This window comes from Lethenteron reissneri, chromosome 6, assembly GCF_015708825.2.
Source record: "Lethenteron reissneri isolate LAM-NWPU_2019-01 chromosome 6, ASM1570882v1, whole genome shotgun sequence".
NCBI classification, from domain to species: Eukaryota; Metazoa; Chordata; class Hyperoartia; order Petromyzontiformes; family Petromyzontidae; genus Lethenteron; species Lethenteron reissneri.
In genome coordinates, this window is record NC_083784.1 from 3,899,673 (window position 1) to 3,925,648 (window position 25,976).

At 54.8% G+C, this 25,976-nt stretch overlaps 1 protein-coding gene across 4 annotated transcripts in view; it reads right to left on the reverse strand.

Annotated features, from left to right (window-relative positions):
* CNKSR2 (connector enhancer of kinase suppressor of Ras 2) overlaps positions 1 to 25,976 on the reverse strand; it is a 192,965-nt gene that overhangs the window by 37,121 nt on the left and 129,868 nt on the right. For 3 of the 4 annotated variants that reach the window (XM_061570253.1, XM_061570244.1, XM_061570241.1), the window contains exons 10-13: positions 25,294 to 25,427; positions 24,570 to 24,826; positions 12,198 to 12,284; positions 5,135 to 5,523 (exon numbers count right to left, since the gene is read on the reverse strand). In XM_061570253.1, coding sequence (XP_061426237.1) covers positions 5,135 to 5,523; positions 12,198 to 12,284; positions 24,570 to 24,826; positions 25,294 to 25,427 — 867 coding nt within the window. The remainder of the gene's footprint in view (positions 1 to 5,134; positions 5,524 to 12,197; positions 12,285 to 24,569; positions 24,827 to 25,293; positions 25,428 to 25,976) is intronic. The other variant, XM_061570262.1, reaches the window with a different exon arrangement.

A 25,976-nucleotide genomic window follows, 5' to 3' on the forward strand; every position in this document is an offset into this window, starting at 1 on the left:
CCTGGCCTGTTGCAAACGAGCTCACGATAAGCCTGCCCTGTTGCAAGCGAGCTCACGATAAGCCTGGCCTGTTGCAAGCGAGCTCACGATAAGCCTGGCCTGTTGCAAGCGAGCTCACGACAAGCCTGGCCTGTTGCAAGCGAGCTCACGACAAGCCTGGCCTGTTGCAAGCGAGCTCACAAGTGTTCCCTGTTGCAAGCGAGCTCACAACAAGCCTTGCCTGTTGCAAGTGAGCTCACGACAAGCCTGGCCTGTTGCAAGCGAGCTCACAACAAGCCTGGCCTGTTGCAAGCGAGCTCGCGACAAGCCTGGCCTGTTGCAAGCGAGCTCACGACAAGCCTGGCCTGTTGCAAGCGAGCTCACGACCAGCCTGGCCTGTTGCAAGGGAGCTCACAACAAGCATGGCCTGTTGCAAGCGAGCTCACGACAAGCTAGCCCTGTTGCAAGTGAGACAAGGACAAACGTGCACTGGGCACAAACGAGAGGCCACGACCGTGTTTGGCGCGTGCCGTCGGCGCGGGGCGCGGGGATTAACCCGGCGCACTGCGACCCATGCTCAGGGGTCGCGTGCGGTGCAATTAGGGCTCTGTGTTTTTGCCGCGCTCCGAGCCAAGTCGACAGCAGCCTCCGCCGATTTGAAGTCGAGCCTCGAGGCGTCCCCTTAAGTCTGGCTCGCCCAACGCAGTCGAACGATCGGTCAAGCGCTCAGCGCTGCTAAACGTCGGCGCGAGTGGCGGCGCAGCTGCCGCCAAACCGATGTTATAAATTTGATTTGGTGCCGGGCGCTGCCGCCGCTGCCGCCACTGAGTTGGCAGCAACGCACAAGCGCAGTTAACGAGACCAACACACACTGTGCTGACTTAACAGGAACAATAAAATATAAGGCACGCGCTGTCTTCCTCGGCGCACTGCAGTCTCGGACGACGTCACTGAATGATCTTGGTCCGCGTCCACCTCGTTCGGACCGTGAGCGTCCACCTCATTTGGAACGTGAGCGTCCACCTCTTTCGAACCATGAGCATGCACCTCGTCACGGGCGGTCTCACCTCGCCCTTGTCAAATCCAATAAAAAACTCTTTGTTGACGATTTTTACCGTCGCCCATTGTGTTGAATGGCCCAGCGGGCGGGCGGCTCGCAATCGGAAGGTCGCAAGTTCAAATCCTGTTTGTGGGGGTTGACTCAGCCCATAATACCTCTGGGGTCGATACAACTATAAACTAATTTGTAGGGAAGTCAACAATGCTGTAATATGGAGAGACTTGCCCCTCCCCCCCCCCCCGCGATAGGAATGTGGTATTTCCACCGATGGCTCAGGGCTGTAAACACAATGCTCACATGTAGAGCGGGAAATACATTTTTGACTTCAACAAAAATCATTTGTGAAATTAACACCGGTGGCATCTGGTACGCAGCAGGCCGCCCGCCCGCCCGCCCAGCGTAGGTGAGGCACACGACCTCCGTCCGGGTCGCGGAGGCACGCACGCTTATTAAGGAACAGACCGTTCGTTTTGCTGCGCAAAGGCTAATCAGATTCAATAGTGTTTTAAAGCGCGGAAGGCCGAGTCCTGTGCACTTAACTGCATTGGAAACGCGGCACAATAGGTCAAGAAAATTGGCTCCTGTGACAACAAAACCCTTCTCCTAAGCGCCGACATGCGCAGTTAATTAAAACACGGGCGAGAGCGAGAGAAGGCAGATGGACGGACGGACGCGTGGATATGGCCGACGAATGAACAGACGGATGCACGGACGGACGAATGGACGAACCAACAGACATCAAAGTACAGATAGATGGACAGATGGATGGACGGTGAAAAACGGTCGGACGGACACACCGACAAGTGGACGGATGGACAGATGGTTGGACAAATACGATGAATGGATGAAGGACAAGCAGATGGAAAGACAGACGGATGGACACATGGACAAATAGACAGACAGAGGGTAAAATGTATGTATGAATAGTCGGACAATTGCACAGATGGACTTACGGATGAACGAATAAATGGACACACAGACGGACGGACGACGACACGTTTGTAGGCGTGAGCCACGGGGTGAGATGTATCGTTCATTTGAGGAGATGGGGCTGATGAGGTTGGCAGGATGAGGTGGTAGGATGAAGTCGAGGCCGGCCGACAGAATCCGGGCTGGGAGAGTTCACGGTATCACGCACGCACACGCAGATCCGCTCGGACTTTTGCGGTTTTCTCTCCGCCGTCGTCTGCATTAGAGTTCTGCAGGTGTCGTTTTTTTATCGTAAATCAAGGACCCAGAACACAAAGTAGATTCCAAAGAGGAGGAGGGGAGGTGGGGGAGAAACAGCAAATTGCGTGTTACAAATCCTGAGCCTGCACGTCGCTTATAACCATCTCACCAAAGTGTGGAATTATCTCTCGGCAAAAAAACACGATGCCCTTAACGGCGCGTTAGATGAGAGCTTCCCGCTGGGCTGTGGAGTCGCGTGGCCCCAGTGAGCATCGCGATGTCGGGAATTGCTTTGGGCACCCGGTCTTGCTGTTGATGCCGATTTTTTTTTTTTTACGATGCCGATTGTAGGTATTTGCACTCCCACGAAACAACTCGCCGAGAGAATCACTCATCATCCCTACTCGACCAACGCCAGCGACATTCTCTCACCACGTCCTCAAACTCCTCCTCCACCTCCTCCACCTCCTCCATCTCCTCCACCTCCCCCGTCGCCTCCACCACCACCTCCTTCCTCCTCATCATCTGCCACCTCCTTCACCGCCCCTTCGTTCCGCAACCCGAATTTCGCGAGCAAGCGCGCGAGCCCGGAAACTTACCGCGGATAATGACCGAAATATTTCTATTGCGAAATAATATTATTTATATGAATGCACATATATCGTACATGTAAAATAACAAATATGGATTAAATGAATTTGCTGAGCGAAGCTTCTAACGCGCCTTTGGCCGCTATATTATTTTGACAGGCAAGGCGCCGCTGCGCCGCCAGGCTCGCGTTTCCACTCCAAAATAAAACTTTAATTTGACGGCTGACGCTGCATTAAGTTGATGGGACGTGACGCGCCGTGGCGATGAGAGCAGCGTTCGTTAGCGGTGGTCGTTCCGGCCACGTGGATGGGGGTGTGGGGGCTGCGGGTGGCGGGGATGATGGGGAGGGGCGGCACACATAAGAGGGTGTTGTTGGCGTTGCGAGAGAGGGGGTTATAAGAGAGTGGCCAAATGAAGCTGAGCAAAAAAAAAATTTCATAACTTGAAAAATTCACCCCATCCGGGGGAGTTGACGTAACGACACCAATTACACAAAGCGATTTAGATTCGAGACTTCACAAAAGGGGACAACGCATTTGGTATTCTCGCCGACCTTGCAATGCAAAGCGAGAGTGACGCGCTACGTCTCGCAGGCTTGTAGAGGCGTCGCAGTCGGGGGCGGTGTTGCCACGTGGTGGTTTTGATTTTTTTACTCTTCCCCCGGTCGGGTGCTTTGCGAGCGATTCGTCAAACTCGCCAAACGTGAACCGGTGACGCCGGCACGCACCGCCCCCGGCTCTTTCTTGCGAATAACGAACCAGGACTTCGAGCGTCCGCTGCCAACGGGGAGGCGCGGCAAGTCGGTGAGTATTTATACTTTTTTTGTTATGGTCAAAACCACCCGCAGTAGTAACCCGGGGGGGGTAGTAATTCGAGAGGCGATCGCGCCGCATCGCCATTCACCAGGGCGGCGATCTGTTGCCGTTGACTCGCACGCCCAGCTCGAGCTGGCGGTGGGGTTGAAAAAAATCGGTCGGACGGGCGATGCAAACTTGGCAGCCCAAAGTCAGAATCACAATCGGGGATATTTATTTATTTATACTGGAAGAATCCGGTGAGCTATAAAGCTTTTTTTCACCGATGTCGGGGCGGGTGAGAACGTTACAACAACGAACAATACAAAAACACGATGGTAGTGCAAAGTATATGAAAGGTAAACAAATCACCCAACATAGACACAAATACAAAACTAAAACATTCCCATCCTACCAGACAAAGCCCGCTAAAGGCATTAACTTATTTTCCAGAAGTGTTCCTGTCCACAAATGATAGCTCAACAAAGTGGCCTATCATTTGGACATTTCTAGCACCACAATAATCTAGGCAACCTTCAAGCATCGCGCTTGATCCCGGCCGATTGATTCACCGGTAACGGTGAATAAATCCGCAAACGGCGCCGCGCTCTCGTCTTATTTTCCTTCGTCCTCACCCCACCTCACCCCGCTGCCTTCCCCCCCCACCCCCCTGCTCCCCACAACAGCCATCGATGAGACGACGCGGGGGCCTTCAGTCGTTAGCCGGAAACCGCGGCGATCCATCACATGGTGGACCAATTAATTTAATTGCCGCTCGCGCGATGACAGATGTGGAAGCGAGAGTCGCTCGTGCCGCCCTCCCCCCGCCAACCCCACTCGGTTGGCTAGCGGATGAAAACAAACGGCTCTTCTCTTGTGGCTGCGAACCTATGGGGGGGGGGGGGGGTCTCCTACGGCGGTGGACGTGGCGGTGCCGTGGCCGCCTCACCACGTTTCGCTTCCACGCCCGCTGCGGGAGCTTCCACCGGGAAACCGCGTCGCCCACGTGGCACGCAGTTCTCGACGGAAGCTCCCGGGGGCGTGACCCCCCCCCACCCCCCCCCCCGTCGGAAACCACGACTCCCGTCCGTTCATCTGTCCGTCATATGCTGTGCGATCCGTTCACATTAACCCAATTTTTTTTTGTTATTTTACCAGTGAAGTCCCACACCCGGTTGAGGCACGGCGGCGTTTGCCACGGATTAAAAAAAATCACACAAAACGCCGTCAGCTCGCGACCATCGGGATTCACCGCGGAGCAGCCGGATCCCAGATTCGGAACCGAGATTTCTCGGCTCACAAGGCACGACTGCCTATTTCGGCCGCGGAGCAGAAATTTGCACGGATCATCGCCGCTTTAAGATCGGAAACGGAGCCGGCACTACCGCTCACGTGGAACCGCCTCTAGTGGCCGCAGGGGTCACGGAACCAGGCTGAGACCACAAGTCCCCAACACGAGCTCAGTGACCCATGGGGGGGGGGGGGGGGCACCACCTCGATTCGCTCGTCCGTCATCGCGAGCGACGCGGCCGCTACTCACGTGGAACAGCGGCATGGTGCTGGCTTCCACGCCGCTGCGAGCCGTGGGACGTCCTGGCGAGAACAGGGGCCCCGGGCTGGCCTCCCGGTCCGAGCGGGCCCCACCGACACCGCCGCCTCGCCTCCTCCTGTGGGCCTCCTCCCTCTCCCGGTGGCGCCGGTCTCCATCCCCATCGGCCGAACCGTTGGCGCCCGAGAGGGTCTGGCGCGGGCGTTCGCAGCTGGTGGCTCGCACACGCGCCCCACCGCCGCCGGCGCCGCCGCCGCCGGCGCCGCCGCTACGTCCTGTGGCCCACGACGGCCCCCATGAGGCCTGGCCGCAGTGGGCCAGCTCCTCTTCGTTGATCGGGCTGATGCGCTCGTCGCTCAGGTGCTTGAGGAGCGAGGAGTCTGCGCGTGGGGAAGGGCGGAGAAAACAAGAGTGGCGTTAAGATCCGCGCGGACGTTCCACCCTGTGAGATCTTCACTCAAAACTGCTCTAGAGGAGTTGTACAGCCCTAGCTGCCACTGCTATTCAGTGGCCTGAAATCAAATGTTTCGCTCCCGATGACCGCTGCAAAGTATGATCTTGTGTTTTGATTATAGTGTGCCGATCTTAAAGGTGCATTGAAAAATGTTGATACTCCTACTGATACTCCTGCTGTTATGGAGTGACTCATGCAGCCAGTTATGGCTGCAAAGTTTGGTCGTACATGTTATGGCAATCGTTTATTGTAAAATTTCAATCACAGTTCCTATGATCACTGTTACATTGCTTTTATAGCTTTACTGTGGTGATGTCGAAAACTTTTGGTTTAGCCATGTTTGTTTGTTGTAGTACAGAGTTAGACTGATAACTTTACTCTAAATTATCTTATGGTTGTTATTGTTTGACTTGCATCCCACTTGGATTTTTGCACCCAGAGTTGATAAACGGTGCTTTTCCTGGAAAACTTTGCTGTTTTTTCCTGGATTTTTCTGTTTGCGCGTAGTCACTTTAAGATGTTTTCTTGTTCATGTTTTTGTTTGTTGCGGTTGCACCCGATTCAAGAGCCGAATGACTCACAGGGCTATACCAAATAAATGAAACTGAAAGACCTGGATGGGGCAGTGAGCCCAATGCCCCTCCCCCCACCCCTACACCAAGGCCCTATGCGACGATCTCGGAAATTGTTTGCAGAATTTATGCCTTTGTTCTGCGATCGGTGGTCTGTGCCAAGCTCACGTCGAGTTGAAATGAAAACAAAAATAAAATAAAAGTAAATAAAGATTCACACGAACAATCTCAGATTCACACGGACAATCTCATTCTCGCAGCAGCACTCTGGATGATGAACGGGCTGCTGGGTTAAGGTCTCCCCCACCACGGAGTTGTTTGACCATACTTCGCCACGATTGTCAGGGCCGGCCTGGTGTAGAGGATATCGCTCGCCCTACTGATGTCCGACATGACCGGGAGCCTAACTCAGGTCGACGGTTTTTATAACACTAACCACTGAGCTGCTGTTCCACTCCATAAAAAATTTATATAAAAATAACGATTTCATAATTATTTGCATTCAAAGGGCACGTAAATTCCCCAGAACCTCAATGCACCTTACACACAGATACATGCACACACACAGACAAATATCCCCTTTATAGCCGTAACATAATTTTGGGGAAAGTGCTATCTGCGTGGGTGGCTAGCACCACGCCCGACCGCCTTTGTCTCCCCAGTAGCGTTGTTTATACACTGCACCAAGTACTCATTTGAGGCCGAGTCGACCTGGGGGAGGCCCAGAACCGATTCAGATATTATAATCGATGTTGGCCCTGAGCAGACAATCGAAATCGTGTCGCCGGGTTCGTAGCGCAACGCGCTAACCACTGCACCACCGCTCCCCACACACACACACAGAGGCAGAACGCTGCCACAGCGATGTAACTGGCAGCACGTGCTGGGCTTGCGCTGCATAGGTCACCGGTTCGATTCCATCTCCCCCGCAGCCTTTGACACCGTGGTACAAGTTTCTCAAATTCCTCCTCTCCGCAATGAAGCCGGTTACACCAAGCGGTGTAAACGACTTCACCGCAATGAAGCCGGTGAGCGGGTCGCGTATGGTGGGGTAAAGTGTGGGTGCCCCAAACTCTATATCCTAGACGCGCAAGAAAAGGCCCAAATAGCTTCTAGAAGGGCTTGCTCGAGATGTTCCCTCGCGTGGAGACTCTTCCGGCAGCAGTGGGCGTGAGCGGGGAATTGCAGGGCCGGCGCCTTTACCCCGACACCCCCCCCCCCCCCAGCATCAGGCGTGCCAGGGCATGTCACGCGAGCACCGGTTGCTCAACATCACCATGTAAGAGTAGGCCAAAGGACTATGTCGTGGGGGTGTTCTCTGAAATTCCCTCTGCAGCGGAAGGGAGTCTCTTCCGTCGGGCAGTTAGGCGAGCGAGTGAGCCAGTTGTAGCGCTTGCGCCTCTACGAGCGCGGCGACGCTGGCGCGGTTCGATGGGGAGGAAAACGAGTTCAATTAGGAACCCTGCGGGGCTCGGGTAGGGTCTCGACCCGGATTATTTCTGGGCCCTCGTTACGATTAATCTGCTTTGAGGGGTCACCGTCGCGAGCCTAAGCATCTGGAAGTTAAACAGATGAACGCCCAGGGCCAACGTTGCTGTCACTTTTAGTGCGATTCATAATGAACGGGACGCGGGGCGGTGGGGTTGGTGGTGGGGCGGGGGGAGCGAGTGGGCGGACGGACGGACGGGCGGGCGGGCGGGGAACAGGGAGAGCGGGGCACCGCCGTAACGGTGAATTGACTTCGTGATGAATTTTAACGGCCGAGCGAGAGTAGACTGACGGCGCGGACTTTCGCGCGTTGCGATGACGAGCGGTAACTAAGCGAGAGAGCGTTTGAGGACCGTCCGTCTGGGATACTCTGTGAGCCCTCGAATGTTCCGCGCTGGGCGCGTAGTCAAGTTCCGTGAGCGACCCTGTCTCGGACACAAACGTGTATGTTTGACCGATTATTATTTTCTTCTTCTTTGAGCCATCATCTTCGCGTCGTCACGAGACGAACGAATCCGTTCGGAATATTCTCGCGCAGCGCGGACCCCTTCGTCCGTGTTAGAGAACGGCCGCGCGGAAGCGGATCCCGCAGAGCTACCTCCTGAAAGTTCGTTTTGAGTGACCACTGGTCCAAACAGTAGGGGGCAGCACTTTCCTACCCAGTCCTACCACGTGAGCGCAATATTTCTCACGTGACAGCCACATTGAAGCTTTTCATTTCTCATAGCTGGAATGGAGCCAAACTAAGCGCGGAATCAAGTTTAATGTAATTTATTTTCACGCGGTTATTGGTGACCGGGTTGAGACCATTAACTCACTAAATTTGAGAACCCAGATTAATAACAACTCAGCCTCTGTGAGCCTATGGGTTCATGAGAGTCTACGGGTCTCTCTGTGAGTCTATGGGTCTCGATGCGAGTCCCTGGGTCTTTTTGCAAGTCATCGGTGATCGGGCCGAGGCCATCAACGCGCTGGACTTGGGAACCCGGTTTAAACACTGGCAGTGACTGAAACCCCGGATTCGAACCCAGGCTCGCGGCGGTGCCATCTCGGTGCTCACATCTCGGCCACCAGGCCACCTGACATTTTAAAGAACCTTATTTCACCCTGGCGCCTTCAGAATGGTTCTTATTAAGATGCTAGGCAAGAGGGGGGGGGGGGGTCTGTCTTGTTCCATTACCGTGCCTTTATGCATCGATCATGATCATCATGATCGTTGTCGTCATCAATATCATCATGAGCCATGATCAATCCACCGCTGGGCCCTCTCCCCAAACCGTTCCCATCTCTCACGGTCCTACGATGCAGCAATCGATCGTGCAGCACACAAGCACCTCCGCGTGAGCCGATTCCATCGCTCCATCTCCATGGTGGATGCCCTCCCCGGTGCGTTACGTCCTTGGGCTGCTATTCCACTCTGAGTCTCAACCGCCGACGACCGCACGGGCCTACCGGCTGATAGGTCTGGGCCTGAGTTCCCGCTCCGCCTTCGAATAACTACACTGGGTGTAATGACAAACAACAAATAACAACAACCGCTGTGCCAGGCTAGGTGCACCTTGAGCCCACGTGAAGTGTCGAAGGCTCAACTGGCAGGAGGTCATGGGAGAGACCCTGGTCCCATGGGTTTACTGACTCAGATGACTGGCAGACGCACCACTTGTGCCCTGTACTGTGCCAGCTTGCTGCGTTTTAGCCACCCGGTGCTCCGCTTGTTGTCGCAGTATACAAAAAAGACAAAGATCCCCCGTATAGCCTTAACTGACTGTTGGGGCAAGTGCTGTAAGCGAGCACCTATAAAAGGCCGGCACGGCACATGAGGGGGTGGGTGGCCAGCACCATGCCCAGCCGCCTTTGTCTCCCCAGTGCACGATGTTTACACACCACACCAGGTACTAATTTGAGGCCTGAGTCGAACTAGACGAGGTCCAAGACCGGTTCAGACAATCGTCACTGGTGTTAGCCGTGAGCGGGAATCGAACTCATGTCCCCGGGTTCGTAGGGCAGAGCTCCAATGGCCACACTACCGGTAGATACACCGCTTGCGGTATACAACAACAATCGCCATTCGCCACTAAGTGGCGGTGACGTCACCACGACGCTTGTGCCAGGCCATGTGCACCTTGAGGCGGTATACACACACACTCTGCATTTCCCCAGTTGTGTCCCTACACACGGCTGCCTCCGAACGTTCAGTGGCATCGTTGCACGCGGCCGTCCATTTGCTCCAACGTCGTGATTAGCGATCGATGGATAAGAACGCCAGGAAATGATGGTAGAACTCAATAGAGAGGGGTGCAGAGTGGGAGGTCAGGGTAAACACGCGAGCATTGTTCATCATTACGATATAATTTGCTGCCGTTCAATATCTCGTGCCCCCGAGCTTACGCTAAAATGTGGGACGTAATAAAAGAATGTAATTACTCTTATCATTATTAGTAGTAGCAGTCATAGTAATAACCATCGTGTATTCGTTAGAGCGACCAGATAAAGGCGGTATGGGCGCCACGGTGGCGAGATGTTAACTCCCTCGCATGGTATGCAGGAGCTCGTGGGTTCGATCCCGACTCAGCCACCTGTACATCTGGAGTTTGCATGTTCTGACCCCGTGGATTTGTTTTTATCCGGGTACCTCTGGTTTTAACCCCTCCACATTTAGAATCAACATCACGGATTCAGAGTATTTTGGCAGGACAAACATTTCCACGTGACGAAAAGCCACTTTATATTCTTGGTTCTTTCGGGAAAGTCACGTAGAAGGGAAATAATAAAATAGTAAAAATATAAAACAATTAACTAAATTTTATTGTTTAATATTTTTATTATTTTATTATTTCCCTTCTACGTGACTTTACCGAAAGAACCAAGAATATGAATCCCTGCAGTCACGAAAGCTTTAAATCAAAAGATAAGCCACTTTGTTGAGTTCTCATTTGTGATTGCCAGGTCGCTTCCGAAAGAGAGCTCTTTAGCTCAGTGGGCTTTGAGAGCTGTTAAAATAAAAAATAAAAATTGTTGTTTAGTTTAGTTTTTTGTTAGATATAAGTTAAAGGCACTCGCATGGCCTGGAATGATCGCTGTTTGCCGACCACCGATTGCAGACGATTGTGGACAGCATCGAGCGTGGTCGAGTGGCTCCGTACTCGAGCGGAAGGTCACTAGTTCACATCCTGGGTAGGGGGTGGGTGGTTGACACAGCCCATCATCCATCCCTCCCTCCGGAGTTGACATGAAACAAGTACTGCTTTGTGTGGAAATCAAACACAGTGGTTGTCCGACGGAAAGACTTGACCCCCGCCATAGGAATGTGGAATATCCAGCACAGTAGATGTGCGCGCAGCCTATCCGGTAAACGTGGTGATGTTGAAGCAACGTTGGCTTGTATACCGGAAATCAATTTGACTTTACTTTCATTAAAGATGTCACGGCACACACAGGCGTGGTGATACTCAACAACACAAATCCAGCTATCTCTGTCTCCCCAGTGCTGGAGTCACTCACACCCAGGAGTAGATATTTGGGCGCAGTCAATCTGGACGATGATAATGAAGATGATGCTTCTGCCACGGTGGAGTAATGGTCAGCGCACTCGTGGACCTGCAGGTTCGATTCCATCTCCGTGTGCGGACGTTCAAGCAACGGGGGGGGAGGGGGGGTGGGGCAGGTTCTCCCAAATCTCCCAATCCCTGTCCACTCAGCGGCGTGAACGGGTTACCCACCACATCTTCCTAAGATGTTTGACCTGAGTGGAAGAAGAGGCCAACATATCCAGTGTCGGGGCTCTCCATAGCTCCCTTTAGTCGAGACCCTTCCGCCAGTAGCGACATGAGCGGGCAGTTGTGGGGCTGCACCTTTACCCTCTTTTGCCACAGCCGTGTGCGGCCCCCCCCCTCGACTGGTACCCCCCTTTTTCCACTGCCACATCCGAGCCGAGCCAGGGCAGGGCTGTCACGGTACGGGTGTGGTATCACCACTGGCTATTCGCCCTGCAGAGCCAGAATCAAACGGCGATGTACGCCGGTCTCGGAAGGCATCCGAATCTGACTCGGGGAGGGGTGGGGGGGGGCCAAGCAGGGTCAGGGGGCGAGGCTAACGACGCGTTCGTCATGTGGCGCGTCAGTTGGTGCACCGTTGGGGGGGAGGGGGGTGGTCACGGTGTTGCCGCGTCGTCTGCGTGCGTCGTCTGCGTGCGACATCAGCGGCGTGGCTCGTGCTTCTACAAAGGCACGGCTCGCTTGTCGCCATCGCTGATCCATGGGCAGATAGCCCCGCTGGGGTGTCCACTGCACATTTCGCCATTTGTTTCCACTTTCCTCTGCCTCGTGCCAATATGCTCAAGTGCTGCCCATTTGTTTCTGGCGCCGATCTCTAATGATGTCGTCGTCAAGCCATTCTCTGTTAGAGGTCTTCCTCCCTCTCCAGTTCCTTCCACTGTAGCGGCGCGACTCAGTTGTACGATGAGAAAACAACAAACAACGTCAACAACAGCAGCTGTGTACCGACGCCGAGAGAACCGGCCCTCCACCGACGCGACACTCACCCTTGTTTTTGTCTCTCCGGGCCGCGGGCACGTGCTCGGGCGACCACTCACAGTCCAGCACGGGCATGGAGACGGGCCGAGGCTTGCCTGCGCGAGGGGGCCACGGGGACACAGAGGGCCAACGTCACCGTCACTGTCGTCGCCCAGAAGCCCGCCACTTCCCCGGTGTCAGGGGGGTGGTGGTGGGCGGGGTAGAGAAGTCCCGAGCGCCGGCCACAAGCGAAGCGCAACGCCCGAGTCGGGCGTTGGAAGCGAGGCGTCACCCAGCAGGTCGGGGGGCGGGGGGGGGGGGGCGAGGCGAAGCGAAGCGACACAGGGAAGCAAGAAAAGCGACACCGGGTGCGGAAGCGCCAGCACCGGAAGCAAGTTTGCCGCAGAGGTAAAAGCAACGGCGCCAAGCTGAGGCCCGTCCAATCCGGCAGTCAAACAGTCGCCGGGAAGCCAACGAGGGACGCGGTGAGCGAAAGCGTCGCCGGGAAGCTAAGCGGCGGCCACGAGAGAAGCGCCGTGCGGGGTCGACGCGGTGCGGCAGTCGGTGTCCGGAACAGATTTGCATTGAGATCCGGCGGTGGTGGTCGTTTGCTCAACGTTACCACGGGTCACCGCAGAGTTCGGATCTAGGCCGGGATTTAAATGCGTCCTGGTTTGGCCCGGAGCGGGAAAAGGTGGTGACCCCGAAATGCATCACCACCAGAGATGGAACACGACGACACCCGGAAGCAGAGTGTCGCCCAGAAGCAAAGCGTCGCCCAGAAGCAGAGCATCACCCAGAAGCAGAGCATCGCCCAGAAGCAAAGCGTCGTCCACCAGCAGAGCATCGCCCAGAAGCAAAGCGTCGCCCAGAAGCAGAGCATCGCCCAGAAGCAGAGCATCGCCCAGAAGCAGAGCATCACCCAGAAGCAGAGCGTCGTCCAGAAGCAGAGCGTCGCCCAGAAGCAAAGCGTCGCCCAGAAGCAAAGCGTCGCCCAGAAGCAGAGCATCACCCAGAAGCAAAGCGTCGCCCAGAAGCAGAGCATCGCCCAGAAGCAAAGCGTCGTCCAGAAGCAAAGCGTCGCCCAGAAGCAAAGCGTCGCCCAGAAGCAGAGCATCACCCAGAAGCAAAGCGTCGTCCAGAAGCAGAGCATCGCCCAGAAGCAAAGCGTCGTCCAGAAGCAAAGCGTCGCCCAGAAGCAAAGCGTCGCCCAGAAGCAAAGCGTCGCCCAGAAGCAGAGCATCACCCAGAAGCAGAGCGTCGTCCAGAAGCAAAGCGTCGCCCAGAAGCAAAGCGTCGCCCAGAAGCAAAGCGTCACCCAGAAGCAGAGCATCGTCCAGAAGCAAAGCGTCGCCCAGAAGCAGAGCATCGCCCAGAAGCAGAGCATCGCCCAGAAGCAGAGCATCGCCCAGAAGCAGAGCATCGCCCAGAAGCAGAGCATCGCCCAGAAGCAAAGCCTCACCCAGAAGCAGAGCATCGCCCAGAAGCAAAGCCTCACCCAGAAGCAAAGCGTCGCCCAGAAGCAGAGCATCGCCCAGAAGCAGAGCATCGCCCAGAAGCAGAGCATCGCCCAGAAGCAAAGCGTCGCCCAGAAGCAAAGCGTCGCCCGGAAGCAGATCGTCACCCGGAAGCAAAGCATCGCCCAGAAGCAGAGCGTCGTCCAGAAGCAAAGCGTCGCCCAGAAGCAAAGCGTCACCCGGAAGCAAAGCATCGCCCAGAAGCAAAGCGTCGCTCAGGAAACGTGTTGTTGTGTGGAAGATGGCGTCAAAACTGTCACCAGGAAGCAGAACTTCATCCGGAATCAGTATCGGTAAGTTTGCTGGGCTAACTGATACCGATGACTGCTGAATTTAGACAATGTGCTACCAGTGTTTTAGACGCAGGAATGGATGATGATGATGATGATGGGCCGAGTCGACCGTGGAATACGATTATTTTTTCCGAACGTGCATCGTGGTGACACCACGAGACGCAGTGGGTTAAACGGCGATCACAAAAACGATCACGATGATTTACGACTGAGGAAGACCGACATCTCAAGAACTGTTTTCAGGAGGGTGTTGCTACCAGGGGAGATGTTTGGCCCGTGAATTCCGTTGTCGGCGATGAGAGTTTTAGCTTCGTGTGTGCGGGAGGAGGGAACCAGGGAACCCCGGAGACAGCCCAGCAGCACCGCGCTGCTGCCCCCACGCCTACAACACCTGGCAAGCCCTGTAGGCGGTGCTGGTGGTGCCGGTCGCTCATCCAAATAAAAGACAGGGTGGCCACCCCACGCCGTGCGGGGCCCACGAGGCATATTTTTCCATACCTCACCGTCGTCGTCAGCGAGTGCCGACAACCCCACTTAGTTTGCGAAATACGATGAGACCGGGGGTGGGGGGGCGGCGGGCGGGGGTGGTGCGGGGTGGTGAGACGTGGTCACGGCCGGCGGCCATGCGGCTCACGGTCAACGAAACCCCAGCGCGGTCGCGACCACTCGTCGAAAACAAAAGCGAAGAAAAAAACCCCACAGCACTACGCGAAACGGCCAGCACGCCGGCCAGCACGATGATGGCGGAGGAAAAGGAAAGAAAAGAAAAAAACCGCCAACGGCTGCGGCGCGAGAACGAAACGCTTGCGCCGTGGAACGTCACGACACCCGGTTATTGATGGGAGACGGACGGCAAAAAAAGGATGCGCAGAGGGGGAACGTTTTATAATCGCACGCGGGACTTAAAGGATTTGAGAAGTCGCTCTTGACCCCCTGGCCCGCGACCTCCTGACCCGGCGAGCAAACCCCCGATCAAAGGTGCTATTGTAGCCGCCGCCACCGCCGCTGCCGAGCGTTATTAACCATGAGCGGCCCGGCTTGACCCGGCTAGGCGGCGTAGCACGTGCCGTGGCACGTGGGGGATTTTGCCGGAACGGCACCGACAGGACGGGCGCCAGAGGTCGCAAACGGGTTTTGATTCCGTACCCGTACCCGGCCGCACCAGGGTCGCAAATGGGTACCTGTACCCGTACCCTACCCGTACCCGGCCGGGTACGGGTAGGGTACGGGTATTGGGTACCTGATTGCGACCGCTGGGATGAAGCCATGTTGCAGGTGCGGGTGGGTTGATTCTAGGAACTTGAATTGTGAGAAGAGACAAGATGTTGGGAAATGAGTGACAAACAGTTACTCACCAGTGACTCACAGTCTACCCGTACCCGTACCCGGCCGCACCAGGGTCGCAAACGGGTATCGGCTAGGGTACGGGTATCGGGTACCCGGTTACGACCTCTGACGGGCGCTTCGACCCGAAAAGGGAATGGCCCAGATCGCTCGACGCCGACAACACCACCAGCAGCAGCAGCCGAAGCGAAATTAATTAAATGCAATAAATAATTAATAATAATGACGATGAATAGAATCTAGGAGCTGTCGCGGTTGGTGGGGTAATGGTCAATGCACGCTGAAGTTGAAGTCACCGGTTGCGATGCAGAGGTCACCGGTTCGATTCCAGAAGTTCACGGCGAATCTGGCAACGTGCACTGACTAAAAACTCGCTGCTTTGGGCACAGTGACGAGTTGCTTTCCCGTCGTTAAAGTCACATCTCCAAAAGCGTCCGTCTCTCTCTCTCTATCTCGCGCGCCTCTTCAGAGTCTCATCGTTTTGCTACCCCAGCCCATCGTTCAACAGCTGCCACCCCACACCCCCCCCCCTTACCCCCACCTCCTCCCCCCCCCTTCCGACAGAAGCAGCAACAACGTCCGATTGCAGGATAGTACACCCAAACAGAAGCTGCAATGGTTGTTAAGCGCAAACCTATACTTCCGAAGATACCCAAACGATCGTTAAAGAGCCCGCGCGCAAGCGGCACCCGCGCATCGGTGACTCGGCAACAGCGCGCTCATCTGTAGGCCTGGCCAGGCTCGCACACTGGTGATGATACACCGCGTGAAAACCCACTGAGCCGGAGAAGTGAAATCGTCGCCGCAAGCGTGGCGCTCGTAGCCCCCCCCCTCCCCCATCTCCGCGCTTGTTGCCGTCTCGACCATCGGCCAATTTCGCGATGAAACACTCCGGGGGTTTCGGGAGCCGTCATCTTGCGGTGCGCGCACAGCGCGCCTCCCCCGGCTGGGCTCAGGCCGTGACGACGCGCGTCGCCTTCCAATTCCAACCGGCCCACGGCCAACGAAGACGCAAACAAAGAGTCCAACGCTCACGCCGATGCCGCGGCCGCCACCACCGGGATTGTTAAGTAAAGGCCCAGCCCTGCAATTGCTCGCCTACACTGCCACTGCTGTCTCCCCACTGACTAAAGGGAGGGCACGAACGTCCGCCACGGAGATGGATCGATAAAGTGATAGCAAGTCGGGCGGCGGCGAAGGTGTTAGGCGGATTGCTACATCGTGGGATCGTGACAGATGGTGGTGGCTGGGGGGATGGGGGGGGAACTTCATCCAGCGGTGGATTAAGCGTGGCCGACGATGATGACAATGATGACGAGGATGAACACAAGTGTGAGCTGACATTAACCCCCGGAACACTCCCGACTATGCGCTCAACTTTCATTCAGTTCGGCTCAAACCTCGCATCGATCGACGGGCGCTCAGAAAAGCGTGCCACACATCGTGCGGTGGCGGTAGCGGCGATGGCGGTGGCAGCGGCCATGGCGGTGCTACAGGCGATTATTATTATTTCAACAGCGCTGACTCCGCTTCAAAAGCCCCGCTTAGGGCTACCTGGTTTTTCTTTAATTTATTGTTTTCCCTTCCCTGCGTTCCGTGGGAGAGTCACTGGATAATCGCACCGTGGAGCCGTGGAAAAAGCCGAGACCAATACTAATACAACCGCCATTCGCCACTAAGTGACGGTGGCATCACCACGTCGCCTGTGCCAGGCAAGGTGCACTTTGAGACCACATGAAGTGTCGAAGGCTCGCTGACGGGAGGTCACAGGACAGACCCAGGTGCCATTGGTTGGCTGTCCGAGATGACTGGCAGATGCACCAGCTGTTCCCCCTACTGTGCCAACTTGCTGTATTTTATCCACCCGGCGCTCTGCTCATTGTTGTGAGCGTTGCTCCTCTGCCTCCAGTTGTTGTTGGAGAGGAACTGCCCCCAGCTGCCCAGTAGCATCTTTCGCGAGCCTCCTGCATAGAGGCCGCGCTATTCATCACAGATGCCGACGTCGGTAGGATATTCTTTTTCCTCTCCCTCTCCTCCTCCTTCTCCCCCTTCGGCGTGTCGAGGCGCTGCGGTCCAGTGATCGTGTGGCACTCGCGCGTCCGCTCAGCCGGGATCGAACCGCGACACGTTTTGGCGGAGGATCAATTTTCCTAGGCTCGCGATGACATACGTCAGATCGCTCGGTTTTAGACACAAAGACGTTTGGCAGCTGGCTTCAGTAACAGCTCAGGGACAGAAGAATCGCGGAGACACTTCAACCCAACCACCGATTTAAGCTTAAAATAAGAAGATGATTTGGCGGTGATGCTGCTGCTGTGTTGGCAGTGGTGCGCACAAACACAATTAACTACAACAAAAACACAAATCAACACTATCGTCAAGAACAATGCAGTGGCCTTAAGTGGAAAAAAAAGTAGAAAAGGCAACATTTCGGGCAATGGGCCGTCGTCACAGCGCACACACGTGAAGACGTGGGTCACGCTCGTCCAGGCGGTGTTCGATGGGATCGGTCGGCGATGACACATTCAGTGAGGGACCACGGAGCTCATCCTGTGCAGCTGACAAATGTGGGACCATGGCACCCCGGCTCTGGAGAACGGCCTGACGGGTTCGGTGTGGGCTCCACTCGCCCGTTATAATAAGATTGAGATTATTTGTCGATGCTGCCGCTGCTCCTGCCGCTGCCGCTGCCGCTGCCGCGATGGTTGGCAGTGCTGCACAAGCAAGATTAAGCAAGCAAAAAACCCTCAACGCAATCGTCAATGACACCACCCTGGCCCTTGTTAATCGCGCATCGTCTATGCGCCGCGTGGGAGTTGAATTGATGCCCTTCCCGCCTTGCGTCTCTTGATACAGCAAATCTGGCTGTGACGGTCCCACCTGATTACGGAGACTTGTGTTGCCTCCGAAACGTCGTGATTTTTCTTATTTTATTTTTATAAATTTTAATTTAATTTTTTACCTACGTGACTTTACCGAAAAAACTAAGCGTATGAATCCTTGCGGTCACGAAAGCTTCAAATCTAGAACGTCTCTGCCCGTGCCGCCCCTTCGGCGAGTCGGCTCGCGCGGCGACCAAACCGCCGCGGTGGTGGTGGTGGTCGCACATGATGCGCGGCAAAAAATTATATATATATTATAAATTCGACATCACCGTGTAAAATAATTTATTAAACGTTTAATTAATAAACACGCTAACGATCAAGTAAATGAGATGGGATTTGCACGACACCGGAGCTGCGAGCGTCGCCAGAATGATTAGCGTCTCAGATTTCCGATCAGTCGCGTTTTATTAACACGTCACCCATGGCGAGGCATTAATCTAACGACAAATAATAATATAACTTCTACTGCACATCATCTCCAGACAGGATCATGCTGCTGATGTTGCCCCGCGCCAAGAGCCGAGTCAGTCAAACACAATCGGAGCAATTTCCCGCTCAGACGATCATTGATACTCATCTCCTGTTTGCAGCCCTGCAGAACCAGTGCGGTGGAAATTCCACATTCCTATGGCGGGGAGGGACGAGCCTATCCAAATAAGACAACTGCTGTTGCTATCCCCACAAGGTGGTCATTATTTTATCGACCACGGAGGGAGGGATGATGAGCCGATTTAATGAATCCCCCCCTCGACTAGGATTCAAACTCGCAACCTTTTGACTGCGAGCCGGTTGGCTCCGTAGGGGGTCATAGAAGTTCAACATACATACAGACATCCACTCCGGTACTTCTCGTGACGACTTGAAGCCAGTGAGCAGCAGAAGAGAGCTCAGGATGGGGACAGCGTGGAGGCGGTTTGAGCCAAAGAGAGTCATGGGGGTCGTTTGACCATACTTCACCGCGCCGGTCGGCACGGGTTGGCAAACGGCCTCGCTCTCCGCCGGCGTTTGCCGTGGCCGTGAACCGAAGTCACCGGTGCGCTCTCGTGGTGCGAGCGCGCTAACTGCTGTGCCACCCACTGCCCCCACAAAGCTCCCACCACCTCCCCCCCCCCCCCCCCCCCACATTATAAATCGCGTTTTTAATTAAATCATACCGGGAGTGATTCTGCGAACAATTTACACGTGTTACAGCGCAGCCGGTCTCGCGGATAATATATTCACGAAATCGGTGGCGACGTTCGCGTAGATACAGCAACGGCGAACACAAGAGCACATTCATATTTTGACAAGATTTAAACCCTCCCCCCCCCCCCCCGCACGTCTTCCCATAACCTGCCTGGCACGCAGGCGGAAATTTGCCTGCCGACGCTTTTCCCAAATCGATCCGACCTTCATTCAGGGCTCCCGCGTCGCCTTCCCATTTTGCCATCGCCGGTACGAGTTTTTTTTCCGTGTTTTTTTCCGACCCCAGTTTACAATTCGGCATCTCTCACTGGGGAGCGATGATTTTTCCATCGACTGGCCGTGGAATCGTTACCACCTTCGGATCCGTGTCTGCGCGCGCCCTCTCGCTCCGCGCCGGCGTTGAGTTTGCCGCAAGGAAAGGGGGGCCCTCCCCCGGCGGCCGGAGGCGTCGTCGTCGTACCGGATGTGAGGGACGATGGCCGGCGGTCGAGGCTGACTTCGCCAGCGACAGCTCGAGGAGGGAGCAACGCAACCGCGGGCACGTCCGCGATGACTGCATTTGATCACGTGATGCGGATCGTCGCACCTCGTGAACGTGCGGATTGGGGGCCTTCATCCACGTGAGGATGGACGTCTGCTACCGAGGAGATGGAGCGACGACCGCATTGGCTCACGCGCAGGAGCTGGATTGGATCGTCACGTCGCTCAACCGGCCGCGAGGGGTTTGGCGATGGCTCGGCAAGGCCTTCATCCGGCAGCGGATCGATAGCGGTTGACGGTGACCGTCGTCGCAACCGCAAAAATCGTGAGCTCACTTTGGCTTGGCGACAAACGAAGGTGGGGGAGTGGGTCAGCTAAACGGAATGGTAACATTTCACAAGGCGGCTAGCGGTCATGGCAACGATGATGAAGATGATGCTGAAGGTGATGAGGATCCACTAGACCTGCTAATTACGGCCGTGCAAGGCCGATCGTCCGATTAGGAATTCCGTTTAATCGCGCTAATCACCGCGCGGGCCTGGCACGACACGGGAGCCGCGTGGACTGCCCGTCCCGCCAGAGGATCAGCGTAAAAATTGGAGCTTAACCTCCGCAGGGCGTCCCCCCGTCTGGGTCGGCACGCCACATCCTGTCTGTCCCTGTGCACCCACTGACAACTCGGCAGCCGCATCACCATATCATGAGTCGCACTGTGTACTCTACAACGACTGTGGTGGTCGACTCGCCCACAAAGTTGGTGCTCATTAAAGTCACCGACCCCAAGGGATGATGAGAGAGGAAGATGGGCAGAATCGACGCCCTCCCCCCTCCCCTCTCGGTTATCCACCACCCCACCCCAACGAGGAATTGAACTCGGGGAAAACCTTCTGATCGCCGAGCCATCAGGCACCGGTTAACACACAAAGGTCACTGGGAGGTGGGGGGAGGAGAGATCGAGAATGCGATTTGGAGGTACGGCGGTGGTGGCCACAAGCCACTGGAAGAATCAGAATCCTCCCACCTCTTACAAACACGGGGGGGGGGGGGAGGGTTGGGAAGGAGGGGGGGGGGCAGCAAAATCTCATCTCAGCAGACACACTTTAATCACGCTGGCATTAAGTGTACTTCCCAAAATATAATGGGGTTTTGTGTTTTTAACGCGTGCGTGCGTGCGGTGCGATGGGGGAGGCCGGAAGGGTGGAAAAAATAAATCGTGGCTGTCCTCTTCCTGACGTCCGTCCATGTTTCACGAATCAAAACAAACAAAGCGCGAGCGCACGCGTGCGGGAGGGCGGGCGGGCGGGCACGCACACGCACGCGCACGCACGAGCCCACTCTGCCACTCCGAGGCTTGTGAGCAACGCTCCGTCGTCACCGTCTCATTACGCTGCCTTTTGTTTTTGTAATTCAATTCCCGACGGGACCTCCAGAATCGGCATCAGCCATAAACCTGCCAGATCTCTCTTAATTTGGTTTTCATTTTCATTCGGGGACGAACGCTGTTCATATTTTATCCATAGCTGCTGCTGGTGATGATGGTGATGATATTTGTAAAATTATTATTATCATCATTATCACCACGTGTTCTGCCAATTTTCGCAGCAGGGGTGTGCGAGTAATCTGCGGTGTAATTATTGGTTTTATTTGGCAAAATTTGAGCCGCCGACCTAGCACAAACACAATGGCCTGCTCTTGCTAGCGACCTCCAGGGTCAGCGTGACCAACAGGCTGTTCGACCCACAGGCTTGACAAGAGGATTGGAGAGGTCCACTGATGCCAACCTTCTCCTCCCCCCTCCCCGGAGTGGAGGTTTGGTCTCAAAGCCACCCGTGAGCTGCAGAAAAAGAACGTGGAAACATTCAGGAAACAAAGAGGCCTTGGAACCAAACTCTCCACTCACGGTTTTGGGCCTGGGACCTCTCATCCTCTCGTCAAACCTGGCCGTCGAAGCTGCCTGTAGAGTGCTGCCAAGGTTGGAGGCCTCACGCCCAGCGGGCAGAGTGGGGCCACACCAACTCGTGAGGTCGTTCGCTAGAGCAGGCCATTGTGTGCAGGGCGTCATGGTCCAAATTTGTCACCTAGATGTCGACCCTGACACCTGCTGTATATTTGGAGTTTGCATGTCTCTCTCCCCGTGGTCGCGTGGATTTTTTCACCGGGTCCTTCGGTTTTTTCCCTTCACATGTGGAAACGTGCGTTGAGGTTATTTGGCTAATTTGTGGCCAGGTGTCGCTTCTGAAATATATCTAGATAGCTCAGTGGGCCTTAACTGGTAAAATAAAAATAAATAGTAATCGTATGTCTCATCGCTGACCCAACCATCGTGTCGTCTGGATGAACGTATCCCCCGTGTTCGTGTACGTGCTGTGAAGACGGCCCATTGTCTGAAGTGTCACATTTTATACATTTGCTTATATTTATGGCCACAGTGTTGTTATTGACGAACGTGTTGGGTATTTTGTTGTGATTTTAATTGTTCTCGTGCGCACCGCTGCCAATGCAGCAGCAGCAGCAACAGGCATCACCGCCAAGTAATCTTCATATTATTATCGGCTTAAATCGGAGGCGGCTGGGTCGAAGTGTCTCCGTGACTCTATTGTTCCCAAGCTATTACCGAAGCCAGCTGCAAAACGTCTCGAATACAAAACCCGTGCGATCCGACCTGTGCGATCCAAAGCATGCCGTCGCAAGCCTAAGAATCGATCCTTAGCCAAACGTGTCCCGGTTCGATGCCTGTACACCACACCACTGCCAATGCAGCAGCAGCAGCAGCAGATAATTAATTGAAAAGAAAAATACAATTGGAGCATGGGGAGGAGACGTGACGACTAGATTGTACGACGATGGCCGACGGTCAGGCCAATAACAAAAACAACAATGGAGTGTCGACCAAGCAATGAAAGCGTGTCCGACAGGAAGTCCAGCGCTTGGGAGATGGAGCTATCAAAAACATCACGTGGTGGCGCAGGTGCTCGCTGGATTTTATGACATCGCAGGATCGTGAGAGATGGCGACGACTTGGGGGTGACGGGGGTGGGGTGTCCTGGATTGACCGCAGCTGAAGAATACGAGACTCAGTGGGGCCTGCCCCAAGTGTCTACTCCCGGAGCCAACCGCGTTTTAATTCCACAACAAACGCCAATAAAAGCCTCCGTTTGCTCTCGTGGCCCTGTCACCTACAAGTCGTTTCCACTTCCCCACTTCTCTTGAAGTCCTCACGGTGGGGGGGGGGGGGGGGGTCTCCACAAGAAACGACACCACCACCCCCCCACCCACGCGCACCCCTCACACCCAGGGACATTGCAAGCCTGGGACAGACACAGCTCTCTCTCGGAACGACAGCCGGGGGGCTTTCCTGGAGCACTTCTCCGCCACGAAATAACATCAAATCCACCGAGAGCTCTCCTCTCGTTAATATTTCACACGCGTGGGAAAACTCGGCTGGCTCCGGGTGCCGCACGGATGCCAACGACGAATTTGCGAGATGCTGGACGGTGTTGATAACGTTGCTGTGGAATGACAAATCGGTTGATGGGCTTTTTGTTAAATATATATATTGTTTTGGGTTGAGTCAGACCGGAACGTATTTGATTTGACACACAGCGTAAGACAGGACGAGAGTGATGTCCTCGTCGAATGAGCATTGAGGCATTTGACGTGCATCTCCCGTTTACAGCCCTGCAAAGAAGCCAGTGGTGGAAATTCCACATTCCTATGGTGGGCGGGGTGAGTATCTCCTGAGGACAAAGACTTGGTGTTTTAACTTCACCCACAGAGCAGAACTCACTTTATCGACCCCGGAGGGATGACGAGGCATGATGGGTTTGAGTCAACCCACAACCTGGATTTGAACTCGGAAGAGCCCTTCTGATTTGCAAGCTGCAAGCTCACGATGTCTGACCCCACGACTGTCGAGATACAAATACCCCAAAAGTGACTAATTTGGGATCCAAACCCATCCTAAAAAACATGGATCTTTTGAGGCTTTTCTGGGCGTCCTTGCCTATTCACGTCCAACAGTAAACGATCATTGGTCTCGCCGAGACTGAACCTGCCGATGAGACACGTGAATGTCGAAGCCAGTCCAGTGTTTGCTTAGTACAGGGGTCGGCAACCTACGGCTCCGGAGCCGCATGCGGCTCTTTACGGGCTGCTTCTTGACGATATGTACGTATGTACAGTATGTACTCAGATGCATTGCGGCTCTTGAAATACTGAATTTTGTACCGAATTGGAAAGAAATGGCTCTTCTTGTTATTTTGGTTGCCGACCCCTGGCTTAGTATGACACCAGGCGCCGTTGTAAAGTCACTCCCAGAAGGCTGTGTGACCAATGGGGTGTAAAATAAAAAACATTACTCGTACAAATTATTCAAAACAAACATATGTGATAGTTGATAGGTAAGGAAAAGGGGGCGTAATTCCTGGCTGCTTAATTTCATTACTTGTCACCATGCTCCTTCTCCTCTAGGACGCCGATGATGATTTTTCGTTAAATAATAAGACAATCTAAAGGTCGGCATCTCCCATCTCAGGTGAGCACTGGAAGGAACTCACCAGGGTTGGCTGCCCTGCTGCTAATGACCCACCCCGAGCTGTCCAATCACAGCACCGATATGAATATTACGCAACCGTCACACGACTGGCCAGCACTGTTCTCTCCGTGACCCCTGACCTCTCCCCCCGGGGTGGTCTCACCGTAAGACGAGGGACGCGGCCGGCGCTCCGATCCCGGGCCTCCGCCGCCCCTGCCGGCGGCCGATTGGCCGAGCTCGCCGTTGCCGTGGTAGCAGGGCAGCAGGGTGCGTCCCCCGTCGGCGACGCGCACCAGGCGCTTGCGGTACTGCTGGTCGAGGCACGAGTTGGGCGACTCGCTGCGACGCGCCAGCGACAGGGCCTCCACCCCGGCCGCAAGCGGCGCCGGGCCGCACTGCTCGGGCTTCGCCTCGCGGTCGCTGGCGATAGAGAGGCGGAGAAACGAAAATGAGAAGATATTTTTTTAGATGATTTGCGGCGTTTATCCGATGAAACGCGCCTCGCGAATGTTGTTATACGGCGCTTGAGAGTGAAGGCGATGGCAGCGGTAACGTAATCGAAGATTTCAAGGGTTAACGAGGGACAGGAGGGAAATTATAGGCCGACAACAACAAAACAACCACAACAACAACAACCACTTTGTGATGATGATGATGACGGTGATGGTGGTATGAGCGTACTGCGTGTTGAGCTAAGTTCGCACCGTTCGCAGCCGACCGAGCTAATCGGAGGTGCGGGGGATGGACAACAAAACCAAACACAAAAACAAGTCCTAAAGCCATCACAGGAGGTGCTACTAATAGCTCGCTATTCGCAAACACCACTTGTCCCAAACGTCCGCTAACGGATCCCTTGCGGAGCTTTGTGTGTCCGTGAGCAGTCTCACCGTGGCGTGTACGGCTCGTTGGGGGGAGGGGGGATGAAGAGGTTGAGGAGGGCCGACTTGGGTCGCTTGGAGGGCGTTTCGACGACCCTCACCGGGGAGCATGGGTTGTGCACGGGACTCACGCCCGCCAGACCCTGGGGGGTGGGGGTTGGGGTGGAAGAGATGGGGGAGGGTTATCATCATCACCAGGCAGCAGCATCATCATCAGTAGTAGCATCATAATCATCATCATCAGCATCCGCAGCAACATCATCATTATCAGTAGCAGCGGCATCATCAGTAGCAGCAACATAATCATTCAGCAGAATCATCATCAGTAGCAGCATCATAATCATCAGCAGCATCATCATCATCAGTAGCAACATCATAATCATCAGCAGCATCATCATCATCAGCAGCATCTGCAGCATCATCAACATCAGCAGCATCCGCAGTATGATCATCAGCAGCATCATCATCATCAGCAGCATCCGCAGCATCATCATCATCAGCAGTATCAGTCGTAGCAGCAGCAGCATCATCATGGCCCTTCTACATCAGAAGCACATAAATCAAGATTTACGTTCAATTCGTGTGCTATTAAGAAGGGCCATTGCCCGAAACGTTGCCTATAATAAATGTATTACCCTGCTAAGGCCACACGTAGTGTTAATGACGAACGTGTTCAGTGCGTCTTGTCTGTC